This window comes from Camelina sativa, chromosome 19 (genome assembly GCF_030686135.1).
Source record: "Camelina sativa cultivar CO46 ecotype springtype chromosome 19, ASM3068613v1".
Lineage (NCBI taxonomy): Eukaryota > Viridiplantae > Streptophyta > Magnoliopsida > Brassicales > Brassicaceae > Camelina > Camelina sativa.
Window position 1 is genome coordinate 4193536 of NC_141898.1, and position 20648 is coordinate 4214183.

The window sequence follows — 20648 nt, forward strand, 5'->3', positions numbered from 1 at the left end:
GCTTTTATCTGCATTCCGAATCTTTCTTCTGAAAACGTTCTTTAATTTAGTGGCTGCAAAGACTAGTTTGATACGACGATCGTTATAAAGCTTGTTGTTCAATGCATGCACAACAGCTTCAATCCATGCTCTGTGTCTACGATATAGTTTCCCCCTTGTGATGAAGATCCTGTTTGCCATGTCTCTGTTTCTCATCACAAACCAGTCTCTGAGAGAGAACTGGCACTGTTTCAGTTCTGCTAGTCCTCAGAGACGTTGCAGATTCCACACTCTCTATAACATACACAATGCAAAAGCCATAGTTTCCCCCGGAAACTGAAGACTACTCTGTTGGACAATAATAATTTTAGTTTTTACATTTATGTAATTTTGCCTTTCAGGTAAATGCATAGTGAGGTGGATGGTTCATAACTATTTTGTTCACTTGGACGCTTTCCCATGTCCCATTTGCCAAGCCAAAGTTTTCAAGATGGACTACGCAGCTAATGAGGTAGAAGGCCAAGAAGGTCAGATGCTTGCAAGGCTCACCAACCTATTTAGCAAGCTACATACACTCGAGGATTATACTTTTGTAAGTTTGTAAAATCATTTAATCTTTCAAATTGAGATATTGTTTTACTTAAGTTATATATGTTTGACACCATATACTTTTAATCAACTGTAGTCCTGGTCCTTGGGCTATAGAGAAGACCGCAGAATTATGATGGGTACCATTCGCGCCTTCATGGCTGACAAAGGAGAAGACTTTTCTTAATGCTAGATCGTATCAAATGGCTCTTGAGAGATATCGATGACGTTGACATCAATGGTAATATTCATCATTTCTTTTCTCACTATGATTACTAATTTACTATATCATTGTTGTTTTAAATATAAACCTAATCTGAAACTGAGATATGTTTTTGTTTTCTAATTTGATGTAGAGCTGAGGAGATTCCTTTTTATGGAGATTGTCGTTGTGGCTTTAGTAATTGGTTGTGTTCTCACTGCTGCGTATCTGATGCGCTAGATCTACAAGCAAAACAGGTAAAATATATCCTTTCCTAATACTTGTGATTTGTGAATGAACCATCATAGAATTTGTGAATAGAATAGGAAACATGACAAAAATCTTGAATGGTAGAAAATACGCAAATTCAACTTTTTTTTTTTTTTTTTTGGTATAAAACTATAACTATTTTATTATATTTATTTTCATACAAACTAAAAGTATTTACTTAATTGTATTAAATGTGTATGTTTACAGAAATTTCTTTAAATAATAGTAGCATATACACATACAGTACTTTGAAATAAATAATTAAAAAACCATTAATAAATGGCCGTACATCTCTTTTTCTCAGGTGCTCATATGAAGATGTCAAGAACGTAAACATAGAGCTTTTTCCGAGGACAAACCGAATTCTACTGGATATTATTTTTGCTGGTGTGTTTTATTAAGATTTTGGAAGAAGATTTTTAATCGAGATTTTTCTTTTTTCCATAGGGGTTTATTATGAAATTGTTTTGATGAAAAGGGGGGTATGAGATTAGGGTCCGTTTATTATGAGTAAATAGTACTAGTATAATCAATCCTTAGAGGAGGTAGACCGTCACAGCCGAGTGGTTTAAAGCGCCAGAGTCGGGTTCAAATTCTACTTCCGAGAACCGAGCCGATTAAACCAAACCGATCGGTTTTTGGCTAAACCATATGTAGTTGTTTTTAAGAAACCCGAATTTTAGTCGGAAAAGCAAGAAAAAAAAAAAAACTCTGAAATCCCACAACAAGTCTGAAATTGTTTTCTCCCGTCTGCTTCACCGCCATCAGCTAAATAATATAAAAGGATTTGGGTATTTTGTTCATTAATGGAGTTTGAGTTTCCATACCTTTTCGTGCAATTGGAGTGTGAAAAACATAAAATCGCAAACAAACCCAGCGAAACGAAACCTAAGCGAAGAACTGGAGTTTATTAGCATCTCCAATAATGACCAGTAGTAATAGGGATATCGTTAGTCATTCGCGCAGGTTCAAGTTTCTTCTAGGTTCGTCTTCGTTTTTTTTTTTTTTTTTGTTTTCCCCCCCGACAAATCTCTCTCTCTCTCTCTCTGTAATTTGCTTCTAATTAGGGTTTTTTTTTCGTTTTTTCTTGATCGAATTTTGGAATTTAGGTACGCAGTTTATTTCCAGAAGCATCTCGTTCACAGTCAATTCCTGGATCATGAGGCATCTAACCGAAGAAGACTATGCGGTAATAGAGAGTGAGAGAGAGCCCAGTTTATATATTTTAGGGTCGAATCGATTGTTAGATTTTTGCCAATGTAGGTAGGTGCTTTGACTATTTTAGCTTGATGGAAAGGCTCAATTGGGTTTGTTTCCTTATTGCCAAGTAAGTAGCAAAACTTATTGCAGTTAGATTCTCGAAACCTTTAGCCGTGGAATATAATATTAGCAGCTACTCATGTTTTATAATAAGTCTTAGCTCTGCTTGATTTTTACTCTTAGCTACGTGGATTCTTCCACTAATTCAATTGGTTTTATTTTATGCTAATTGTAAAACTCCATCTATGTTTTTTTTTTTTTTTTTCACTGCAATGAAGCTCTACGCGATCCAGTTCCATCTTTTTGTTACCTGTGTCTTGTTCCTCAGCCGGGAGGGATTTCGGCGTGCTTGCTTCCGCGCTGACATTAAAGGGATCCGGTTATTGAAAGTGGCATGGGTGACATTTCCACTCGGAATCGCCATTACTATTGCAGCTTGCGTCTTTGTGTTATGGTGGCAGAACATTTGTTACTCCGACACTTATGCGCAGGCTATCTTGATTCACGGTACTTTGTTGTCCTTTCCTATTATACCTCTTGTCTTTTTCTTATAAGATTTCTCTTACTAGTCAAATTGACATTCGCAGGAGGATAAATCTGCTTTTTCTTCTCAAGGACTAACCTACTTAATTGGCAGGATTTGCATGTGTACTGGAGCTATTGGCTGAGCCTTTGTATATCCTCTCGCAGAAATTGATGAATCTAAAATTGCGGCTTATTGTCGAGATTGTTGCTACAACTTTCCGTTGTGTAGTTTTGTGCTCTCTCATAGTCATGCAAACTAACATGGTACAAATTTGTGTTAACAAGTTATTACTTCTTATACCATTCCATTTCGTTTCTAGCGACGCTTGAAGAAACTTATATGATAGAACTAAGATCTAATTATTATTTTCAACATATGTAGGAAAAAGGGATAATCTTTGCACTATCCCAAGTTGCATATGGAGGTTCCTTATTTCTTGGATACTGGGCTTATTTTCTCTTTCTTGGTGTTTTCAAAAGTTCGGATCTCTTTCCTTTCAGGTATGAGCTCTCTCTGTTGCTTGATCTCCTTACCAGCATTCGTAACTCTTTGATATATTTTAGTCAACTCATTCATTTCCAGTAATGTTCAACAATTTTTGTGATGTCACAGACCCGGGACCTTCATGGATTTCGATGAGCAGCTCTCGAACATGTGTATGCTATTTACTTTTCAGTCCTTCCGAAAGTTGATTCTCCAAGAAGGTGAAAAGTTGGTCCTGGTATGGTTTGATACATCTTATAATCAGGCTGTTTATGGGATCGTCGACAAACTAGGCAAGTCTTATAATCAGGCTGTTTATGTTAAGTATATTATATATTATTATACATCACATATTCTCTAAAATTCCAGGAAGTTTAGTTGTACGCATGGTGTTTCTTCCCTTTGAAGAAAGTACATACACTACATTTGCCAGTTTCGCATCAGGTTTATTTCTCTCCTGAATTTAGTGTCGTCCAGTATGTAATAAATCTTAGTTTATATGTTTCATGATGTTGGTTGACTCCCTGAGTTTACCATATATGGTTTCTGTTTCTCTTCTCTCTTGACAGGTGATGATAACCAGGATAAGAGCAAGGAACTCGGAGATCGTCTGACCGAGGCCTTAAAGTTTGTAATATTAATAGGTATATTCCTATCTATTGAAATAAAAACTTGTACTCGTAATGTGTTTTTATCAGTCCCTAAAACCGAGCGGCAGCTTTATAACTTCATTCCAGATCCTAAATCGTTTTTGTTCCTCAATGAATATAAGACTTTTGACTCTAATCTTAGGTAACATCCTGGAAATTTCTAGGTCTTACATTTATGGCATTTGGCCCGAGTTACTCGTACTCTTTTATCAGATTGTTATATGGTAAAAAATGGAGCGATGGAGAAGCTTCCTTGGCACTACAGTTTTATTGTTTCTACATCATCGTCCTGGCCATGAATGGTTAGTAATCATATGCAGATTTGCCTAATGCTTATTGACTTCTTGATTTTGCGTCAGTCTTGAACCTTTTCAAATATTCTTTTCAGGAACCTCCGAAGCATTTTTACATGCAGTTGGAAAAGAGAATCAACTAAAGCGCTCAAACAACATGTTGCTTGTATTTTCACTGATCTACGTCATATTAAATGTTCTGCTGATAAGAACTTTAGGAGCAGTAGGTCTAATCTTGGCGAATTCCATGAGTATCCTTCACCCACATCTATATGTAACTATTTCAACTAGAATCATCTTTTGTTCATCCTTTTTTTTTTTTGTCTTCTTAACTCTTTAAAAAAGATATGATCCTAAGGATCACCTGTTCAGGGCGATTCATCCAACATTACTTCCAGGTATACTTGATTAATCTTCCCTATATATTATGTTGCGATAATGACTCGTCTGTTTTGTTTGTTTATTAACTTCAATTTTCTCTGCAGGGCACTTCTTCATTCTCGTTCCGAAAATGCTTACCTGTAGGCTGGCAGGTTCTTATCTTTTCGGGGATAATCACTCTCATCTCAGAGAAAATGTTTCTTAACCATAAGAATTTCCGGGAAACATTTCCTCTCCATTTCGCCATCGGTTTCCTATGCATATGTCTCTCAGCCATTGTCATGTAAGTCTTCTCCAATGACAACCACAAACCTCCATCTCAGAAATCAGACTTTTACAGTCCTATTTTCGTTCTGAAAAATGTACTTTCTGAAATCTTGTGTTTTGTCTCTTGTAGATACCGGTGTGAGAGACCGTTCATCAATAAATATATACGTTTGGGGGATCACGATCACGGCGACTGAATAAACCGGTGTTTAGGAAGAGAGAGAGTCGGAATTTTTGTACAGTATTACTGAACCTGTTTTACTGAATTAGAATATATGTTAAGGGGGAGATCTATAATGTAGCCGATAGTACTGGTATATAAAATGATCAAATTTCACAAAATTAAGACAAAAAAAAACTGTGGTTTTGGAACAAAATGCATAGTGTTCAATTCATGGGTCATACATAGTGCGGTTAGATTAAAGATTAGACCGATCCCGCCGGCGCCAGTAGATAGCTGAACCGGATGACCAAGTTTCAAAGAACAACAACAAAGTAAAATTGACGCGTGACGCGTGTGTAAAGCGTATGATTAAGCAATTACGATAACACCCCTCACCGCGTACAAAGCTTATTCGTACTTATCTAATGGCTTTGTCGTAAATAGCTCGAACCCAAACCCCAAAGTATCTTTAATGGATAATCTGGACGTAGTTAACTAAATTTATCATCATCATATCATCCAAAAGTAAAAAGTTCACTTTTTTCATCTTCTTTAATCTCTCTCTCTCTCAAACTCAAAGCTTCATCTTCTTCTTCTTCTCGGTTCTCACCATGTCTGGTTACCCACCATCGAGCCAAGGTTACGGTTACGGCGGTAATCCACCACCGCCTCAGCCACCGTACGGATCATCCGGCAACAATCCTCCACCGTACGGATCCTCAACCTCCACGCCGTACGCTGTTCCGTACGGAGCTCAGCCCGCGCCTTACGGTGCACCACCGTCAGCGCCGTACGCTGGTCCTCCAGGAGGAGACCATAACAAGCCTCACAAAGAGAAACCTCACGGCGGCGCTTACGGATCTCCATCTCCTCCAGGTGGTGGTTACGGTGCTCATCCATCGTCTGGACCTTCCGATTACGGTGGTTACGGAGGAGCGCAGCAGCAGTCAGGACATGGAGGTGGTGGTTACGGGGCTCCTCCTCCTCCTTCTTCTTATGGAAGTCCGTTTGCGTCTCTTGTTCCGTCGGCGTTTCCTCCCGGAACGGATCCGAACATCGTTGGTTGTTTCCAGGCTGCGGATCGGGACAACAGTGGGTTCATCGATGATAAGGAGCTTCAGGGTGCTCTCTCTTCGTATCATCAGAGCTTCAGCATTAGAACTGTTCATCTCCTTATGTATCTTTTCACCAACAGCAACGTCAGGAAGATTGGTGAGTTTCTAGATTCTTTCACTCAATTCTTGAATTGAGTCGATCCTCTTTTTTTTTGGTTTATCATATAGTGAAATTGCGGTTTTTAGAGAAGTATAAAGCCTCCATTGTCTTGATTTCACCATCTAGGTTTTGAGTTTTGAGAAATCCAATTTGTTGAATTTTCCTCTGCAAATTGTTTGGTTGACCTTGATCGTTAGTTATACCAAATCCTCAAGTTATATCATATATTAATTCAAGTTGAAATTAATAAAGAAATCATCTTTTAATTATTCCTCGTGCAAGCCTGGTTTTTGAGTAATATATTGATTTAAGAATTCAACATTGCAGGACCAAAAGAGTTTACTTCACTTTTCTACAGTCTTCAGAATTGGAGGGTAAGTTCTCAAAGGCTTCTGCTTTAGCAATGATTTGATGAAATTGCTGGTCATGAATGTTGGAGTTAAGCTCATGTGATTTTTGTTTGGTGTTGGTTTTTTTTTGGGATTTGGTTTACAGTCCATCTTTGAGAGGTTTGACAAGGACAGAAGTGGTAGGATAGATACAAACGAGCTGAGAGATGCACTCATGAGCCTTGGGTTTTCAGTGTCTCCTGTGATTTTGGATCTGCTGGTTTCCAAGTTTGACAAAAGCGGAGGCAGGAACAGGGCTATCGAATATGACAACTTCATCGAGTATGTTCATTCGTTTCAACCCTTTTTAACCATTCTTTTCTCACTCTGTAAGAAGTGAAAAGTTCATCACTGATTCTGGTTTTTCCATTTGTGCAGGTGCTGTTTGACTGTAAAGGTATGCCTATTTTCTATCATAGCTAGGGTCACATTCTTAGACACTAGGAAACCAAATTCGTTTACAATAATGTAGAATTGTGTGTTTATGTTATGATGTTTGATGGAATGATTTTGCAGGGGCTGACTGAGAAGTTCAAGGAGAAAGATACGGCTCTATCAGGGTCAGCTACTTTCAATTACGAGACGTTCATGCTCACTGTTCTACCGTTCCTTGTCGCTTGAGTGTGTGATATAGTCTCTATCTTTCGTTCTCATATCAGCTTTTGGATCTTTTTTTAATTAGTTTTACTTTTACCTTTCTTGACTTTGCTTCTCTAAGATTTGGATGTAGCTCTTCTCCATATGAGCAAAACCTTTTTAAACAAGCCTTGTGGAATAATTATCATACCTTTGTTAAACCGAGATTTCTTTTAGATAGCAATTTAAATCATAATAATAATTATAATATCTGGTAAAATTAAGCTTGGTGATTTTTGAGGTGGCATGACAACATTATCTTTGAAGAACATATGAGAAGTAGTAACACACTGTTAGTATCATTAATCAGTTCTTACTCTTCTTATATATGGCACAATTAATTTTATCTGTTTTTACTTTTTACAAAAAGATGTCTTATAGTTTCCTACCCAAAAAAAAAAAATGTCTTACTTTATCTTGTTTCAAGTATTTTCAGTAGAAAAAAACGAAGGCAAAACCATATAGAAAAGCAAAAAAAAAAAACGTTACATATTATGGAAAAATTATATTTAATGACGTTTAATAAGAAATGAATCCCTACATCTGTACAAAAAGATTGGTGAACCACTAAAAGAAAAGAACATTTAATAATTTTTTGTCACTCTTCTGAACAAATGCAGATTTTTTTAGAAAGTGGTATGAACTATCAAAGCGTTAAAAAAAAGAAAAAAAAACACTAGATGTGAATCGTGATGATATTAGGTAAAGACGATATTTTATTTCCCAAAATAAGCATAACTAAACAAATTATTCGAATCCAATTGAAATTAAACAAAATAATAATTAAAAACTGGGTTTGCTTTACCATCTTCGAGAAATCAGAAGCCGTTGACACACACATGCGAATCGGACGGATGAGATTAGTCCACTAGATATTTGAATTCAAACACAGTAAAAGAGTTAACGTTACAATTTTAGTTTTTTTTTTCCGCTCAGGTTTGGATCCGAGCCTAAATACCCCGAACCAGAAAACAAACAAAGAAAACGAATGACAACAAAGGTTTGGAGCATTATAAAGAAAAACATTCTTAAGCAGAGCGATTCAAAGAGAGAAGACGACGAGACTACTCTCTTCAAATTTTCCTCTTATTTCTAGGGTTTGATTGATCTGTCTGCCCAGAAGGAAAGCAACAGAGTCTAAAATTGGTAACTTCGATTTTGTTTCCTTAGGCTGATTCTGATGTGCATTGATTTTGACACGATCCATTTTTAATCAAGTTTCTTTTTCGTTTTTTATTTTCTTCAGTCTAATGACAAGTGGGTTGCACGAATTTCATCTGGCTTCAAGAAGAGCCGAAGAAGCTGGTTTGTTTTTGTATAACACAATTTCTCTGTTTTTGAATTCGATAAACAAGATCGGAACCTTTTCCTGATTTGTGTTTTTATATGTTTGCAGCGGCGAGGAGATTTCAAGCCGTGCAATGGCTTCAATCTGTAGTGGGTCAACTCGGTATCACGAATCAGCCATCGGAGAAAGAGTTCATTTCTTGCTTGAGAAATGGTATGGTTCTTTGCAATGCTATCAACAAGATTCACCCAGGAGCCGTTTCTAAGGTTTGGTTGAGTTCAATTTGTTTGGTTTGGTTTGTCTCGAGTTCGTCAGATTCCAATTTTAAGTTTTTAACTTTTTTTTTATTGAATTAAGGTTGTGGAGAGCTACTCGTACTTGAACGGAGAGTATCAACTTCCACCGGCTTATCAATATTTCGAGAATGTTCGGAATTTTCTTGTGGCTTTACAACAGTTGAGGCTTCCTGGATTTGAAGCTTCTGATCTTGAAAAGGTAACACATTTTGAGATCATAGTTCTTATTATTATTATAAATGGTTTTGATTCTGTTTATAAGCTTTATGAAGAAGAACTGAATATATAAAGGGGTGTAATGTTTATCACAGGATAATCTAGAGTCTGGATCAGTGACCAAGGTTGTGGATTGCGTTTTAGGACTTAAGGCATTCCATGAGTGCAAGGTGACCAGCAATGGTAATGGGTCATACAGGCACGTCAAAACGCCCACGTTTCAGCTCTCTGCGACTAAGATTCAGCAGCCTCCTAGTGCTTCTCGGCATTTGGACATGTCCTCGGTCCGTGAGAGAAACGGTTGCACGGATGGTGAATCTGATCAAATCAAAGGTTTGATCCATGCTTCTTCTTATGTTAAGGATACTCTATATCCTTTAGTTGACTTGTGTTAATTGTGATTTGTTTTTAACATCAATCTTACTGCATTTGGATTGGATATATGTAGAGATAGCCAAGTTGTTTGCAGATCACATTTTCAATTCCAAGGAAAACATTGATGAGAATCTTATTTCACTAGAGAATGGCACTGGGGTAAGTTGAAATGTTCTGCACCGTTTGCTCAAGTATCTCTACTGTAACAGTCAGATCAATTTGGTAAAATTGCTTTCATTCTTTGAATTGCAGAATTCTAGAGCAAACTTCGAGAAAATCATCTCAAGATTCCCAGAGGTATATTACAACATACAAAATCGATTTGCCTAGTGATGCGCTGTTCTTATACTTCAATACTGTTTTGATAGATTTGTCTGACAGTAATGATGTTTTTATGTACAGCTTCAGTCAGTATTCAAGAATTTACTTAGCGAAGGTACCCTGAAACCATCAGACTCAAAATCCATGCCTCTGGAGGAGTTACCTGTCCATGAAGAAGACCAAGTATGCTATTTTTTGCTTTTTCTCTTTACATGTGACACGCAAATCTTACCTTAGAACTGCATTTTGATGTTGGCACCTGAACAGGAACTTTGTATATCTTATGTTGATCAGGCCTTTCCATGTATTGTTTACTTCCAAATTTGACTAATGTTCTGGTTATGCATAGTGATTAGTATTATCTTTTTCTCAATTTTTACCTTTCTAGTTTGCGCTGCTCTTTCATAGACACCTCTCTTTACTCCACAACTGTTTTAAAGAGTTTCATGTCTTAGTTTACACTAACAGATTGTTGGTTATATTTTGTTCAGTCCAGAAGCAGTCTCCTGCAAAAGACAAATTGCAACCATAAGCGTTTACTGAAAACACAAGAAAAGGAGCTTGCGGTATGTTTGCATTTAATCTGTCTCAATGAAGTTCTACTACTCGTTATCTTGACTTATATTTTACAAAATGATCAGAATTCTATGCACTACTTTGTGTCCTAATCAAGGCATATTTCTCTGTTTAGGTTCTCAAGACCTTGTTCATTAAAACTAAGCAGGATTTTAAGGAATTTCAAGTTCATTTTCAAAGAGATTTGATGGAACTAGGTTAGCTTGTTTTCTGAGATTTCATTTTAATTACAATCTCATTTTCTAATTTCAAATTCAATTTACTGTGCTGCACAGGGAATCAGATGCAAGAGATGTCATCAGCAGCTCAAGGATATTACAAAGTGGTGGAAGAGAACCGAAAACTATATAACATGGTGCAAGATCTTAAAGGTAGAAAGTAATTTACACAAGTTTTCCTCTTATAATGGAAGTCGTAATGCCATGTCTTGAATCTGCAGGAAATATAAGGGTGTACTGCAGAGTTAGACCAATCTTCAATAGTGAAATGAACGGAGTAATAGACTATATAGGAAAAGATGGCTCTTTATTTGTTTTGGATCCATCGAAGCCTTATAAAGATGCAAGAAAGACGTTTCAGTTTAATCAAGTATTTGGTCCAACAGCAACTCAAGGTAATTTTGCAATGTCTCAAGAGGCTTATAAGCTTGTGTATTAGTAAGATATCTTTGAAACTTTTAAATTCATGTGGACAGATGATGTATTCAGAGAAACACAACCATTAATCAGATCAGTGATGGATGGTTACAATGTCTGTATTTTCGCTTATGGCCAAACGGGATCAGGGAAGACATACACAATGGTGAGAATAGTTCTACAGACTAGAGCATCTTCTTGCCTTTCTACATATTTAGTTACTTATCATTTTGTTTTTTTCTTATCCAGAGTGGTCCTCCAGGCAGATCAGCTACTGAAATGGGAATAAACTATCTGGCTCTCAGTGATCTCTTTCTGATATGTGATAAAAGAAAGGATATGATGACATATGAGATATACGTCCAAATGGTCGAAATTTACAATGAGCAAGTCCGAGACCTTCTAGCGGAAAATTCCTCATGTACCAGATATCCTTTCATGGCTGCTGAAATTTCAATATTTTCAATTTCCTGCTTTATCTATTTCACATGAATCGGCCTAGTGTTCTTCTTGACTATATGTGCACATTAGATATTCGAACTTGTTCCAGTGAGGATGATGGCTTGAGTCTTCCAGATGCTACAATGCATTCTGTAAAATCTACCAAGGATGTCCTTCAGCTGATGGAGGCTGGTGAAGTGAATCGTGCAGTTAGTTCCACGTCCATGAACAATCGAAGTAGTCGGTCTCACAGGTACCAAACTCAAAACATACACTTCCAGAATTATGGAATTACTGCTTTGTGATCTAAAATTAATTTCGTTCTTGTAGTATTTTTATGGTGCACGTACGTGGGAAAGACACATCTGGGGGAACCCTCCGAAGTTGCTTGCATCTTGTGGATCTTGCAGGGAGCGAGAGAGTAGATAAATCAGAGGTGACTGGAGACAGACTCAAGGAAGCACAGTATATCAACAAATCTCTTTCTTGTCTCGGAGATGTAATTTCTGCCTTAGCTCAGAAGAATTCTCACATACCATACCGAAACAGCAAGCTGACTCTTTTACTTCAAGACTCATTAGGTACTAATATCTTAGCCAAGAATCTTTCCTTCGCTGGTTAGTGAACGGAAAATATTCACTGAATTTCTGTCTGTCATGTCTTCATTTCAGGAGGACAAGCCAAAACATTAATGTTTGCTCACTTGAGTCCTGAGGAAGACTCTTTTGGGGAAACTATCAGTACTTTGAAATTCGCACAAAGAGTTTCAACAGTCGAACTTGGAGCTGCTCGTGCACACAAAGAGACTAGAGAGGTTATGCATCTCAAGGAGCAGGTTTGTAGAGACTAAGTCCTGTTTGGAAGCTAAACAGTAACAAAATTCGTTTCTTGTTTATTTTACATCTAGTGAGCCACAAACGCTTTGTTCTTCTTTCAGATTGAAAACCTGAAGAAGGCTTTGGGTACCGAACAATGGAATAATGTTTCCAACAGTGGAGCAAAGGAGATAAAATCTCCTTTCAGTAGGCCGATTGCAACAACAGAGAGAACTCCTCCACGTCTCAGAAGATTAAGCATCGAAAACTGTAGCAACACAAAGGCAAACCTTGAAGACAGGAAAGCTATTAAGTCACCATTAGCTTCCCGTCGTGCACAAATATTGAGTTTTGAGGGTCCAAATTCCTCTAAAGACGAAGAAAGCAGTAAAGTATATCCCACCACGGAAGTACAACAGCTCAAGAATCCACGGAGTCCTGTAAGCGCTTATCAAAACCGAGCAGTGAAATTAGATGGCAGAACAAGCATTCCTCAACTCCAGCTATTGCAGACACCTGTTAAAGGAGCTTCCAGAAACGACATACAGATGATTTCTGTGGATTCTAGGACAAATGGAAAAGGTTCACATATACGGAAGTCCCTGAGGACAATCGGAAAGCTGATCAATGGTTCAGAGAAGAGGTATGAATAAGACCGGTTATTCCAATATGCTTGATAATACTTGTCATTTTTTTACCTGTTTACTGAAAAGCCTTTATGTTACCACAGAAAAGAGAACATACCTTTGGATCCACGGTCACCACTTGGAGTTGCAAATCATTTTAGCCATATAAAGTCCCCGGACACAAGCAATGCTAAGACTATGCGACGGCAATCACTCACAGGTGTAATGCCACCAGGACAAGAAAGATCGCGTAGGTCTTCAATAGGAGGAAACCCAATTGAGATTGGTAAGAAAGATCTTAACATAAGTTCATGTGTCTCTTTACCTCCTTTTCATCTGAACAAAATCAATAACTAATAATTTGCTTTTGTAGGTGTAACTAGTACAAAAGGTGTAACTGGTACAAGAAATGCCAAGACACCTCCACCTATGCGTTCAGCATCAAAGATAGGGAAGAAGTGGGCGTAAGAAGCTACTGAAGAATAACACGTTCTCTTGCTTTGGCTCGAAGCATAGTATCTCGTTGAAAGTCTTTTCAGCATCTACACTTCAGTTTCCATTCAATAGGATGAAAAATTTATTTCTTCTTCCTGAGTAAATAAGAACTCAACTCTAGAGGGCTCTGACTGTAACATAGATGGCTCTTGTTTAAGCCATTTCTTAATAGTTTCTTTGTTAGTGTCTCAGAAACATTGAATTCATTTATGTCACGGTTTCATTAAAATCTTTACAAGAACTCTGTACTTTCTGTAGTTTGTGCAGACTATACAGCAACAACAACAACAAAAAAATCGAAATCCATTTCAGGTCAGCTAATCAATTTTGCATACACATCAACCAAAACCTTCTTGAATCTATGGAGATCTAACATCACTTTCTGGTCGTTCAGGTATATCCCCTTTGTGAATTGCCACCCTTTCCGAGTAATGCTGTTTGGGTCTCTTAGAATTGGATCATTTTTATCATATTTTTCATACAATGAGCTCTCTCTTGCAAGAATCTTATAACCAATGTAATCTAGACCGAGCTTCTTTGCCGGTTCTCCATAATATGTCTCTGCTGCCCAATCTGTTCCCAATGGAATGATTTGAATGAAGACACCTCCAGGTTTCATGAACAGAAAATGAGTCATGGCTGCTCCATGTACCCCAACCATGACATTGCTTGAGTTAACCGCTCTGTAAATCTTTGCCAGTTCCGTTGTTCTGTCAGGTCTCAAAACCTCGACTTCAAACCCGATCCTCTGAGCCATTTTCACCATCAGAGCCTCGTTTGTTATCCCTCGAGACCCGGTTCTTGAAAACAATGCAAGTTTTGGCCTATGAGCCTTTCTTCTCTTTGCTACTCTCGGGTGGAACCGTTGCTCCTCTTGCCTGTCCAATCTATTGATTCGAGGCCTATAGGCTCGATCAAGTACATTTCTGAACTCATTGATGGTTGTTGTAGCATCTTGCATCTGAGAAGGATCGACGGTTAACTCACCATGGATTCTAAGACCAACAATAGCTTCCTTGAAGCAGTGAGTTCTCTTGTCTTTGTTGAAATCAATAAGAGGATAATCAGAGAGCTGAGAGAGAACATCTCCATACTTCATCTCCCACCACCTGTGATAGTCAGCAATCACAAAGACAACCTTTTTGTTGAAACGTTTAGATGTTATAAACAAAGGAATAAGCCCGTCGTTGAACTCATGATAGAGGTTTCCGGTATACCCTCCGGTAGAGAATAGCACGGCGGGTACGTCATGGTTTACATCGCATTTATGCTTGTCGCCAGAAACGTTCACATCTTTTGACATAAGTTTCAGCTCACCAATGGTGTCCATTATACTAGTTTCCCACTTTCTGGTGTATGGTTTGATTGTTTCTTGCAAGACGTGGTCGGTGAGATCATTCGAAGTGTAGAGAAAGATGCAGGAAGGAGCGTGTGTTCTGATATCGCCTTTCATGAAACAGATGTCTGAACGATACCCGTTTCTGTCACAAGATATGCTCACGTCTGCATTAATTACCACAGAAGAAATACTGAGAATCTCTTGCTCGATGTTTCAAGAACAGTAAGAAACAGAGGATTAAGTACTGACCGTTTTGTGACGTCTTAGGCGACTCTATATCGGTTTCGGAAACACGATTTTCAATCTCTATGATTGATTATCGGCAAAAACATACGAAGTGAAGAAAGTTTAGGACAATAATAAAAAAAAGATAGAATTGATTTACTTGTAGTATAAGATAAAAGAACCGTACCGATGAGAAACAGAGAAGAGGGGTAAGGGAAATAGAGGAGCTGAGGAGCAAAGACGAAGCAACTTGAGATAAGAGAGAAGAGAAGAAGATAGATAAGCTTAGGCTTCGATCTCTTTGAGCAATTCCCACAAGAACTTTTCAACCCGAAGACATAAGGAAACAGCTTTCTAGATTCGTCTACTTTGATATGTGCTACTTTTTTCATATCCTGCCTCATCATTCACTTGTTATTTAAGTGAAGAACACAGAGAAAGAGAGACGTATGCAAGGGATATAGTGAAGTCTTTGTAAACAGAACTTGTCTATCTATCTCCTTGAATACGTAAGAGGAGAGAAAGAGAGATCGAGTAGACCAGAGAAAGAGAGAGAGAGAGAGAGAGAGAGAGAGAGAGAGAGAGAGAGAGAGAGAGAGAGATGTTTTCTGGTTACTGTTGTAAGGTTTGATCAGAGTATATATTTAGAGAGAGAGAGAGAGAGAGAGGGAGACGTTAGCATACTATTCTATTCTTTGGAAGAGAGAGAGAGAAAAGTAGAGGAGAGAGAGAGAGACTCGTTTCTTGGTATTGTATAGGAGCAGAGGAGAGGAACATACTACTAATTCTTTGCGATGTCTTTGAGAATGGAATGAGGAGACGTGTGGGAGAACGAGAAAGGGACTTTGGCCAAACCCATATCATTCATCTTTAGGCTTATATATGTCGCTTGCATCACAAGATTCCTTTTCCTTAAATCATGTTTGGTAATACTAATAAATACTTATTATTAATACGATATAAATATATACTCGTCTTAGTTGGAAATCATCCTATCAGTGACATATTCAACTTCCTTAAATGGAATTTATGTCTAAATCAGCATGAAAAGTGAAACAGTTTTTTTTTGAAGTTAAATCAAGTAGTAATTTGGACACATATGATTCATAATTCAATGTTTTCTTTCTGGCGTGCTGGAGTCTTATTATCTGAGGTCCAGCTAATTGTGATCTTTTAATTTAGACTTAACAATTTTTTTTTTTTAGGTTGAACCGGGAATAAAATAAAGACTGCATGACCCAAGACTAGTTTATGGTTCAAACTCAATAATTTCCAAAAAAAATATAAGTTGTCATAGCACAAGGCCATCGAAACATAAAATTTGTTTATATGGATTATTATAAATTATAGATTTGTTTATATGGATTATTATAAGGTATGAGACCAATCTACTCATAGGGATGACTAATTAAGAATAAAGAATTCCAAATTATTGGACAAAGGAAGAAACGATCAAATAGCCCAATGGAGGCGTTCTTAACGGTCAAATACATACAACATGTCATATTCCAAGGAGTTTTCTATAAGAATTAAAACTTACAAATATCCAAGGATTTTTATTCAAACGGGAAAAAAAACAACAGCTGGTGGGCGAAAAAATAATGAAATAAAAGTTTCATGAAGAAAAAGTTGGTGGACGAAAATTATAGGTTTTTTTTTTTGGTGGCAAAATTCTAGATTATATGAGAATGAAAGAAAACAAATGAGAACATGATACTCAAATAATCTTTTCAACATAGTAGAAAGATATTATCTACTATCGTATAATATAAATTCATGTATAGTTTAAGTTATGTAGAAATTTCTAAACGTCGATATAAAGTATTACGACCCACTTTAGAGACGACCAAGTTCGAAAAGATGTATAGGTCATCATATATAATTAAGATCTAAAATCCAGTGATACGAAGAAAAATAGCAAGAGGCTTTGATTAAAAAAGGTATAAATATATATTCTGTCAAATACAATACGTATGTGTATAGAATATGCATGGTGATGCCAATATCTTACCAAAGTTTTTGCCCCTAATTAAATCATCGCCTCGTGTAACTGTGTAAGTTTTAGATTATATTGAAGCAAAAAATTACGAAATGTTTTAATAATTGGTGATTCGATGAGAACTGCAATAGAAGTACGCAAAGATGATGATCATTGGAGACCGCGACTTAGCTTTATCGGGAATTGTGAATTTATCCATATTCACTTTAAGACGATCATGATTCATGAGTACGTCCTAATGCATTCAGATGATCGGAAATTTTCTTTAACTATGTGTTTTCTTTGTTGAATTTTATTTATAGTCTACGAAACAAAACAACTTTATAGAGATCCTCTCATGGGCATGGGGTATGTCGACCAAAATCAAAATAGTGCATAAGTTTAATACATATTACACACTTGTCATAATCATTTGCTTACATGTGGTTAGTTCATACGTCAATTTTGAGTTTGCTGTATATATAAATTCGATTAATTAAATAGCACATAATAAGTATTACTTTTATATTGTAGAGTTCGCAAGAAAACAAAACTTGAATTCTTAGGGTTAGTTTAAAAAAAGTTTATAAAAAGTCAAATCATAGTATTAGTATATAATAATAACCTTGCGATTGTGAAAGCATAGAGATTGTTATTCAATGCATTTCAATTCTGATGATCCGATCCTAAGTAGAAGTTTTACATATGCGTGTATTAATTGGTATTTGCCTGGTTATGTGTTATGTTCATATGTATGTTTTCGATATCGGGGATATATTATAAAGTTGTATGTTGTTGTACTGTTGTGTTTGGTGTGTCATGTGCCATGTGTATTATGTGTGTGCGCATGGACATAATGCGAAAAAGGGAGTGGTGGCAGACCAAAAAACAATTTAGGGCTTCCAAATGTTGGGCCGGATTTGTTCTAAAGCCTGTTATCTTCTTATAGCTGGTCTGTGTTGTCATATCTACCGTTGGATCGTTATTTAGACACGTGGACGGTTGAGTTCGGTAACATCGCATTTTCTAAAATATTTATCGGGAGAGAAAGAGAACAAAACAAATGGTTGAAGAAGTAAAGTAAAGAAAAAGCTCAAGGGCGCGACGAAGAAGAAGAAGAAGACGAAAGTGGCAATCTTTCGTAATTACAGTCCAATTACTAAAAAGGGGTTTTAGGGTTTTTTAGTTCTGAGTGAAGAGAATCGATGAGTGACGCGTTTTGTTCGGACTGTAAGAGGCACACGGAGGTTGTGTTTGACCATTCCGCCGGAGATACAGTTTGTTCCGAGTGTGGTCTCGTGCTCGAATCTCACTCAATCGATGAAACTTCGGAGTGGCGTACCTTCGCTAATGAGTCAGGTGATAATGATCCTGTTCGTGTCGGTGGTCCGACGAATCCTCTTTTAGCTGATGGTGGTCTCACTACTGTCATTTCAAAACCTAATGGTTCCTCCGGCGATTTCCTCTCTTCTTCTCTCGGTCGATGGCAGAATCGTGGATCTAATCCTGATCGTGGCCTTATTGTTGCGTTTAAGACGATCGCCACTATGGCTGATAGGTATAGGGTTTTTTTTTTCTCGAAATTTTTAGGGTTTTAGTTTCTGGGAAGCTCGGAATTTTATTGAAGCTCAGTTTCATCAGTTGAATGTCAGACAGGTCAGAAATTTTGAGAATTTTAGTATCTAGAAGCTCCATCTAGATGACATCTTATAATGGGTATAAGCTGAAATTAGAAACTTTCTTCTTTTAGCAATTGGGGGAATGGAAAAAAATATTTTTAGGTGCTTTCATTGTTAATTAGGTTGATGGACAATTACTAATCTTATAAACCTTGTGTTTTCTCCAGGTTGGGCCTTGTTGCAACCATCAAGGTACTCTTTTTGTCTCTTATACTAATCTAAAGGCTTCTGCTTGAAATGCATTCTGTTTTGAAAGTTGCTGATGTGTCTTGGAATGTAGCTTGCGAATGTTTATAGACTTTCTATCCTTATTCCATTGTGTTTTTTTTTGGTGGTTTTTGCTCTTCTATTGAAGGATCGAGCCAATGAGATTTATAAAAGGGTAGAGGATCAAAAGTCAAGCAGAGGAAGAAATCAGGATGCTCTTTTGGCTGCCTGTTTATACATTGCTTGCCGGCAAGAAGATAAGCCACGAACTGTCAAGGGTACGAAAGCAGTTTTTTTAGAGTCTTTATATCTCACCATTTGCCTTTTTTTTTTAACCCTTGCTGATATTATGTAGAAATATGCTCTGTTGCCAATGGAGCTACTAAGAAGGAGATTGGTCGTGCAAAAGAATACATAGTCAAACAGTTGGGGTTGGAAACTGGACAGTCAGTGGAAATGGGTACTATACATGCCGGAGATTTTATGGTGAGTTTTTAAATTTGTGCTTCTTGGTTCACGTATCCACGATGTTCATCAACTCTGTTTGGTATATTTTCCAGAGACGTTTTTGCTCCAATCTTGGTATGACCAACCAAACTGTGAAAGCGGCTCAAGAATCTGTGCAGAAGTCGGAGGAATTTGATATAAGGTTACACCATTAGGCATTGTTGTCTTATCGTTTATGTTTTCTGGATGTATCGGTTTACAACCCATTCATTCACACAGGAGCTTTTAACCTGTTGCAGGAGGAGTCCCATATCGATTGCAGCCGCGGTAATATACATCATAACACAGCTCTCTGATGAGAAGAAGCCTCTCCGAGGTCTGTTCCATTCGCACTTTGTGAATGTAAACAAGTTAACATCACACAAAGTCACAAACTATCTGACATTTAAAACCTGCAGATATATCGGTGGCAACTGGAGTCGCGGAAGGAACTATAAGAAACTCTTATAAAGATCTTTACCCCCACCTTTCCAAGATCATACCAGCTTGGTATGCTAAAGAAGAAGATCTCAAGAACCTACAAAGCCCTTGAGTGTCTTCTTCTTCTTCGCTCTTACTCTGCTGCCATGCCTTCCTGTTTCGGTTGGGATTGAAGGGCTATAAAGTAATTTGGCCGAGAAGTGCGACTCGGGCCACACTTAGCAAGATTTTTACAGTAGATTTGTATCAAAATCTCTCCATAAGATACCATAAATTGTTGACTTAACGAGACTGTATTTCATGTTGATCTCACCATTTCGAACATCATGCCACCGACCTTTGTAACTCTGCTAATCAAGCCACCGGTTTAAGGATTGGTTTTTACTTCTCAACACATGACACAGAAGAACTCATCGGTTCTGAAGTCAAAAGTGATTACAATTAATTAGGAGAACTGGAGATAATACGTTTTTTACTTTGTTATTTACAGTTTTATGAAGTAAGTTTAAAAGAAATGTTCATATTATGTTTCTCTTACAATGACTACTTTTAAATTCATGTTATCCGTGGACAACATCATCAGTATCTAAATATTGATAAGATAATATTTTCAAAAGTATATAATATTCGGATTATAATTAATAAAATATCCAAGCAGCATCAAATATTTGGAACTTAAACCTTATGATTGGAAACATTGAACTTCCTCTGAGAGTTGAAGTTTCCCCTTTATAGAGTTTCAGATTTAGAAGTAGTCATTGTCTTTTAAATAAGACTATAAAGCGTAAGTTATTTATTAACAAACGTGCAGTATCAAAAATTTGGATTTAACACATAACCAAAGTAATTATAATGTAACCAAGTGAAAATCAACCACTCTAGCTAGATAAAAAACTAAAAAAGTTCA

At 37.1% G+C, this 20648-nt stretch overlaps 5 protein-coding genes across 13 annotated transcripts; 4 read left to right on the forward strand and 1 right to left on the reverse strand.

The window, feature by feature from the left end:
• Positions 1–1720: 1720 nt before the first annotated feature.
• On the forward strand, positions 1721–5223 carry LOC104764735 (uncharacterized). Of its 8 annotated transcripts, none has more exons than XM_087502003.1 (14): positions 1725–2022; positions 2149–2228; positions 2303–2366; positions 2578–2806; positions 2887–3088; positions 3207–3325; positions 3438–3601; positions 3678–3752; positions 3878–3952; positions 4123–4260; positions 4347–4502; positions 4597–4649; positions 4737–4915; positions 5030–5223. In XM_087502003.1, exons 5-14 carry the CDS (start codon positions 2996–2998, stop codon positions 5094–5096), a joined length of 1119 nt encoding a protein of 372 aa, XP_087358129.1. In that variant the 5' UTR covers positions 1725–2022; positions 2149–2228; positions 2303–2366; positions 2578–2806; positions 2887–2995; the 3' UTR covers positions 5097–5223. The 8 variants fall into 8 exon arrangements, 6 of the variants coding, with proteins under 6 accessions (XP_087358123.1, XP_087358124.1, XP_087358129.1 ...); XM_087502000.1 differs by having other exon boundaries at positions 2937–3088; XM_087501999.1 differs by having other exon boundaries at positions 1736–2022; positions 2937–3088; positions 3438–3605; positions 3682–3752.
• A 100-nt stretch (positions 5224–5323) lies between these two features.
• LOC104764737 (putative calcium-binding protein CML49) lies at positions 5324–7463 on the forward strand. Of its 2 annotated transcripts, XM_087502004.1 has the most exons (6): positions 5324–5929; positions 5972–6274; positions 6605–6651; positions 6773–6948; positions 7045–7063; positions 7183–7463. In XM_087502004.1, exons 1-6 carry the CDS (start codon positions 5674–5676, stop codon positions 7285–7287), a joined length of 906 nt encoding a protein of 301 aa, XP_087358130.1. In that variant the 5' UTR covers positions 5324–5673; the 3' UTR covers positions 7288–7463. The 2 variants fall into 2 exon arrangements, with proteins under 2 accessions (XP_087358130.1, XP_010486631.1); XM_010488329.3 differs by having other exon boundaries at positions 5324–6274.
• A 749-nt stretch (positions 7464–8212) lies between these two features.
• On the forward strand, positions 8213–13627 carry LOC104764738 (kinesin-like protein KIN-14L). Its single transcript, XM_010488330.3, has 20 exons — positions 8213–8448; positions 8549–8607; positions 8699–8856; positions 8948–9085; positions 9198–9435; positions 9551–9636; positions 9730–9774; positions 9880–9981; positions 10290–10364; positions 10490–10571; positions 10650–10745; positions 10814–10987; positions 11069–11175; positions 11259–11437; positions 11536–11703; positions 11781–12031; positions 12122–12285; positions 12388–12908; positions 12996–13177; positions 13265–13627. Exons 2-20 carry the CDS (start codon positions 8553–8555, stop codon positions 13357–13359), a joined length of 2916 nt encoding a protein of 971 aa, XP_010486632.1. The 5' UTR covers positions 8213–8448; positions 8549–8552; the 3' UTR covers positions 13360–13627.
• Positions 13559–15801, reverse strand: LOC104764739 (xylan glycosyltransferase MUCI21-like). Its single transcript, XM_010488331.3, has 3 exons — positions 15138–15801; positions 14975–15031; positions 13559–14889 (listed from the first exon to the last, which is right to left on the reverse strand). Exons 1-3 carry the CDS (start codon positions 15355–15357, stop codon positions 13700–13702), a joined length of 1467 nt encoding a protein of 488 aa, XP_010486633.2. The 5' UTR covers positions 15358–15801; the 3' UTR covers positions 13559–13699.
• A 2121-nt stretch (positions 15802–17922) lies between these two features.
• LOC104764740 (transcription initiation factor IIB-2) lies at positions 17923–20133 on the forward strand. The gene is made up of 7 exons (XM_010488333.2): positions 17923–18486; positions 18775–18799; positions 18963–19092; positions 19170–19300; positions 19375–19463; positions 19561–19637; positions 19720–20133. The coding sequence occupies exons 1-7, from the start codon at positions 18134–18136 to the stop codon at positions 19851–19853; spliced, it is 939 nt and encodes a 312-aa protein (XP_010486635.1). The 5' UTR covers positions 17923–18133; the 3' UTR covers positions 19854–20133.
• The last annotated feature ends 515 nt before the right edge of the window (positions 20134–20648 follow it).

Coding starts and splice junctions, on each gene's coding strand:
- LOC104764737 (XM_010488329.3), top strand. CDS start 5,674: ATGTCTGGTTACCCACCATCGAGCCAAGGTTACGGTTACGGCGGTAAT. Junction 6,275..6,604: donor CAGCAACGTCAGGAAGATTG/GTGAGTTTCTAG, acceptor TCAACATTGCAG/GACCAAAAGAGTTTACTTCA. Junction 6,652..6,772: donor ACAGTCTTCAGAATTGGAGG/GTAAGTTCTCAA, acceptor TTTGGTTTACAG/TCCATCTTTGAGAGGTTTGA.
- LOC104764735 (XM_087501997.1), top strand. CDS start 1,965: ATGACCAGTAGTAATAGGGATATCGTTAGTCATTCGCGCAGGTTCAAG. Junction 2,023..2,148: donor CAGGTTCAAGTTTCTTCTAG/GTTCGTCTTCGT, acceptor TTTGGAATTTAG/GTACGCAGTTTATTTCCAGA. Junction 3,753..3,877: donor ATTTGCCAGTTTCGCATCAG/GTTTATTTCTCT, acceptor CTCTCTTGACAG/GTGATGATAACCAGGATAAG.
- LOC104764738 (XM_010488330.3), top strand. CDS start 8,553: ATGACAAGTGGGTTGCACGAATTTCATCTGGCTTCAAGAAGAGCCGAA. Junction 9,637..9,729: donor CACTAGAGAATGGCACTGGG/GTAAGTTGAAAT, acceptor TTTGAATTGCAG/AATTCTAGAGCAAACTTCGA. Junction 13,178..13,264: donor AGGAAACCCAATTGAGATTG/GTAAGAAAGATC, acceptor TTGCTTTTGTAG/GTGTAACTAGTACAAAAGGT.
- LOC104764739 (XM_010488331.3), bottom strand. CDS start 15,357: ATGATGAGGCAGGATATGAAAAAAGTAGCACATATCAAAGTAGACGAA. Junction 15,032..15,137: donor CTCTTCTCTGTTTCTCATCG/GTACGGTTCTTT, acceptor AATCAATCATAG/AGATTGAAAATCGTGTTTCC. Junction 14,890..14,974: donor GCCTAAGACGTCACAAAACG/GTCAGTACTTAA, acceptor TAATTAATGCAG/ACGTGAGCATATCTTGTGAC.
- LOC104764740 (XM_010488333.2), top strand. CDS start 18,134: ATGAGTGACGCGTTTTGTTCGGACTGTAAGAGGCACACGGAGGTTGTG. Junction 19,464..19,560: donor TCGGAGGAATTTGATATAAG/GTTACACCATTA, acceptor AACCTGTTGCAG/GAGGAGTCCCATATCGATTG. Junction 19,638..19,719: donor TGAGAAGAAGCCTCTCCGAG/GTCTGTTCCATT, acceptor TAAAACCTGCAG/ATATATCGGTGGCAACTGGA.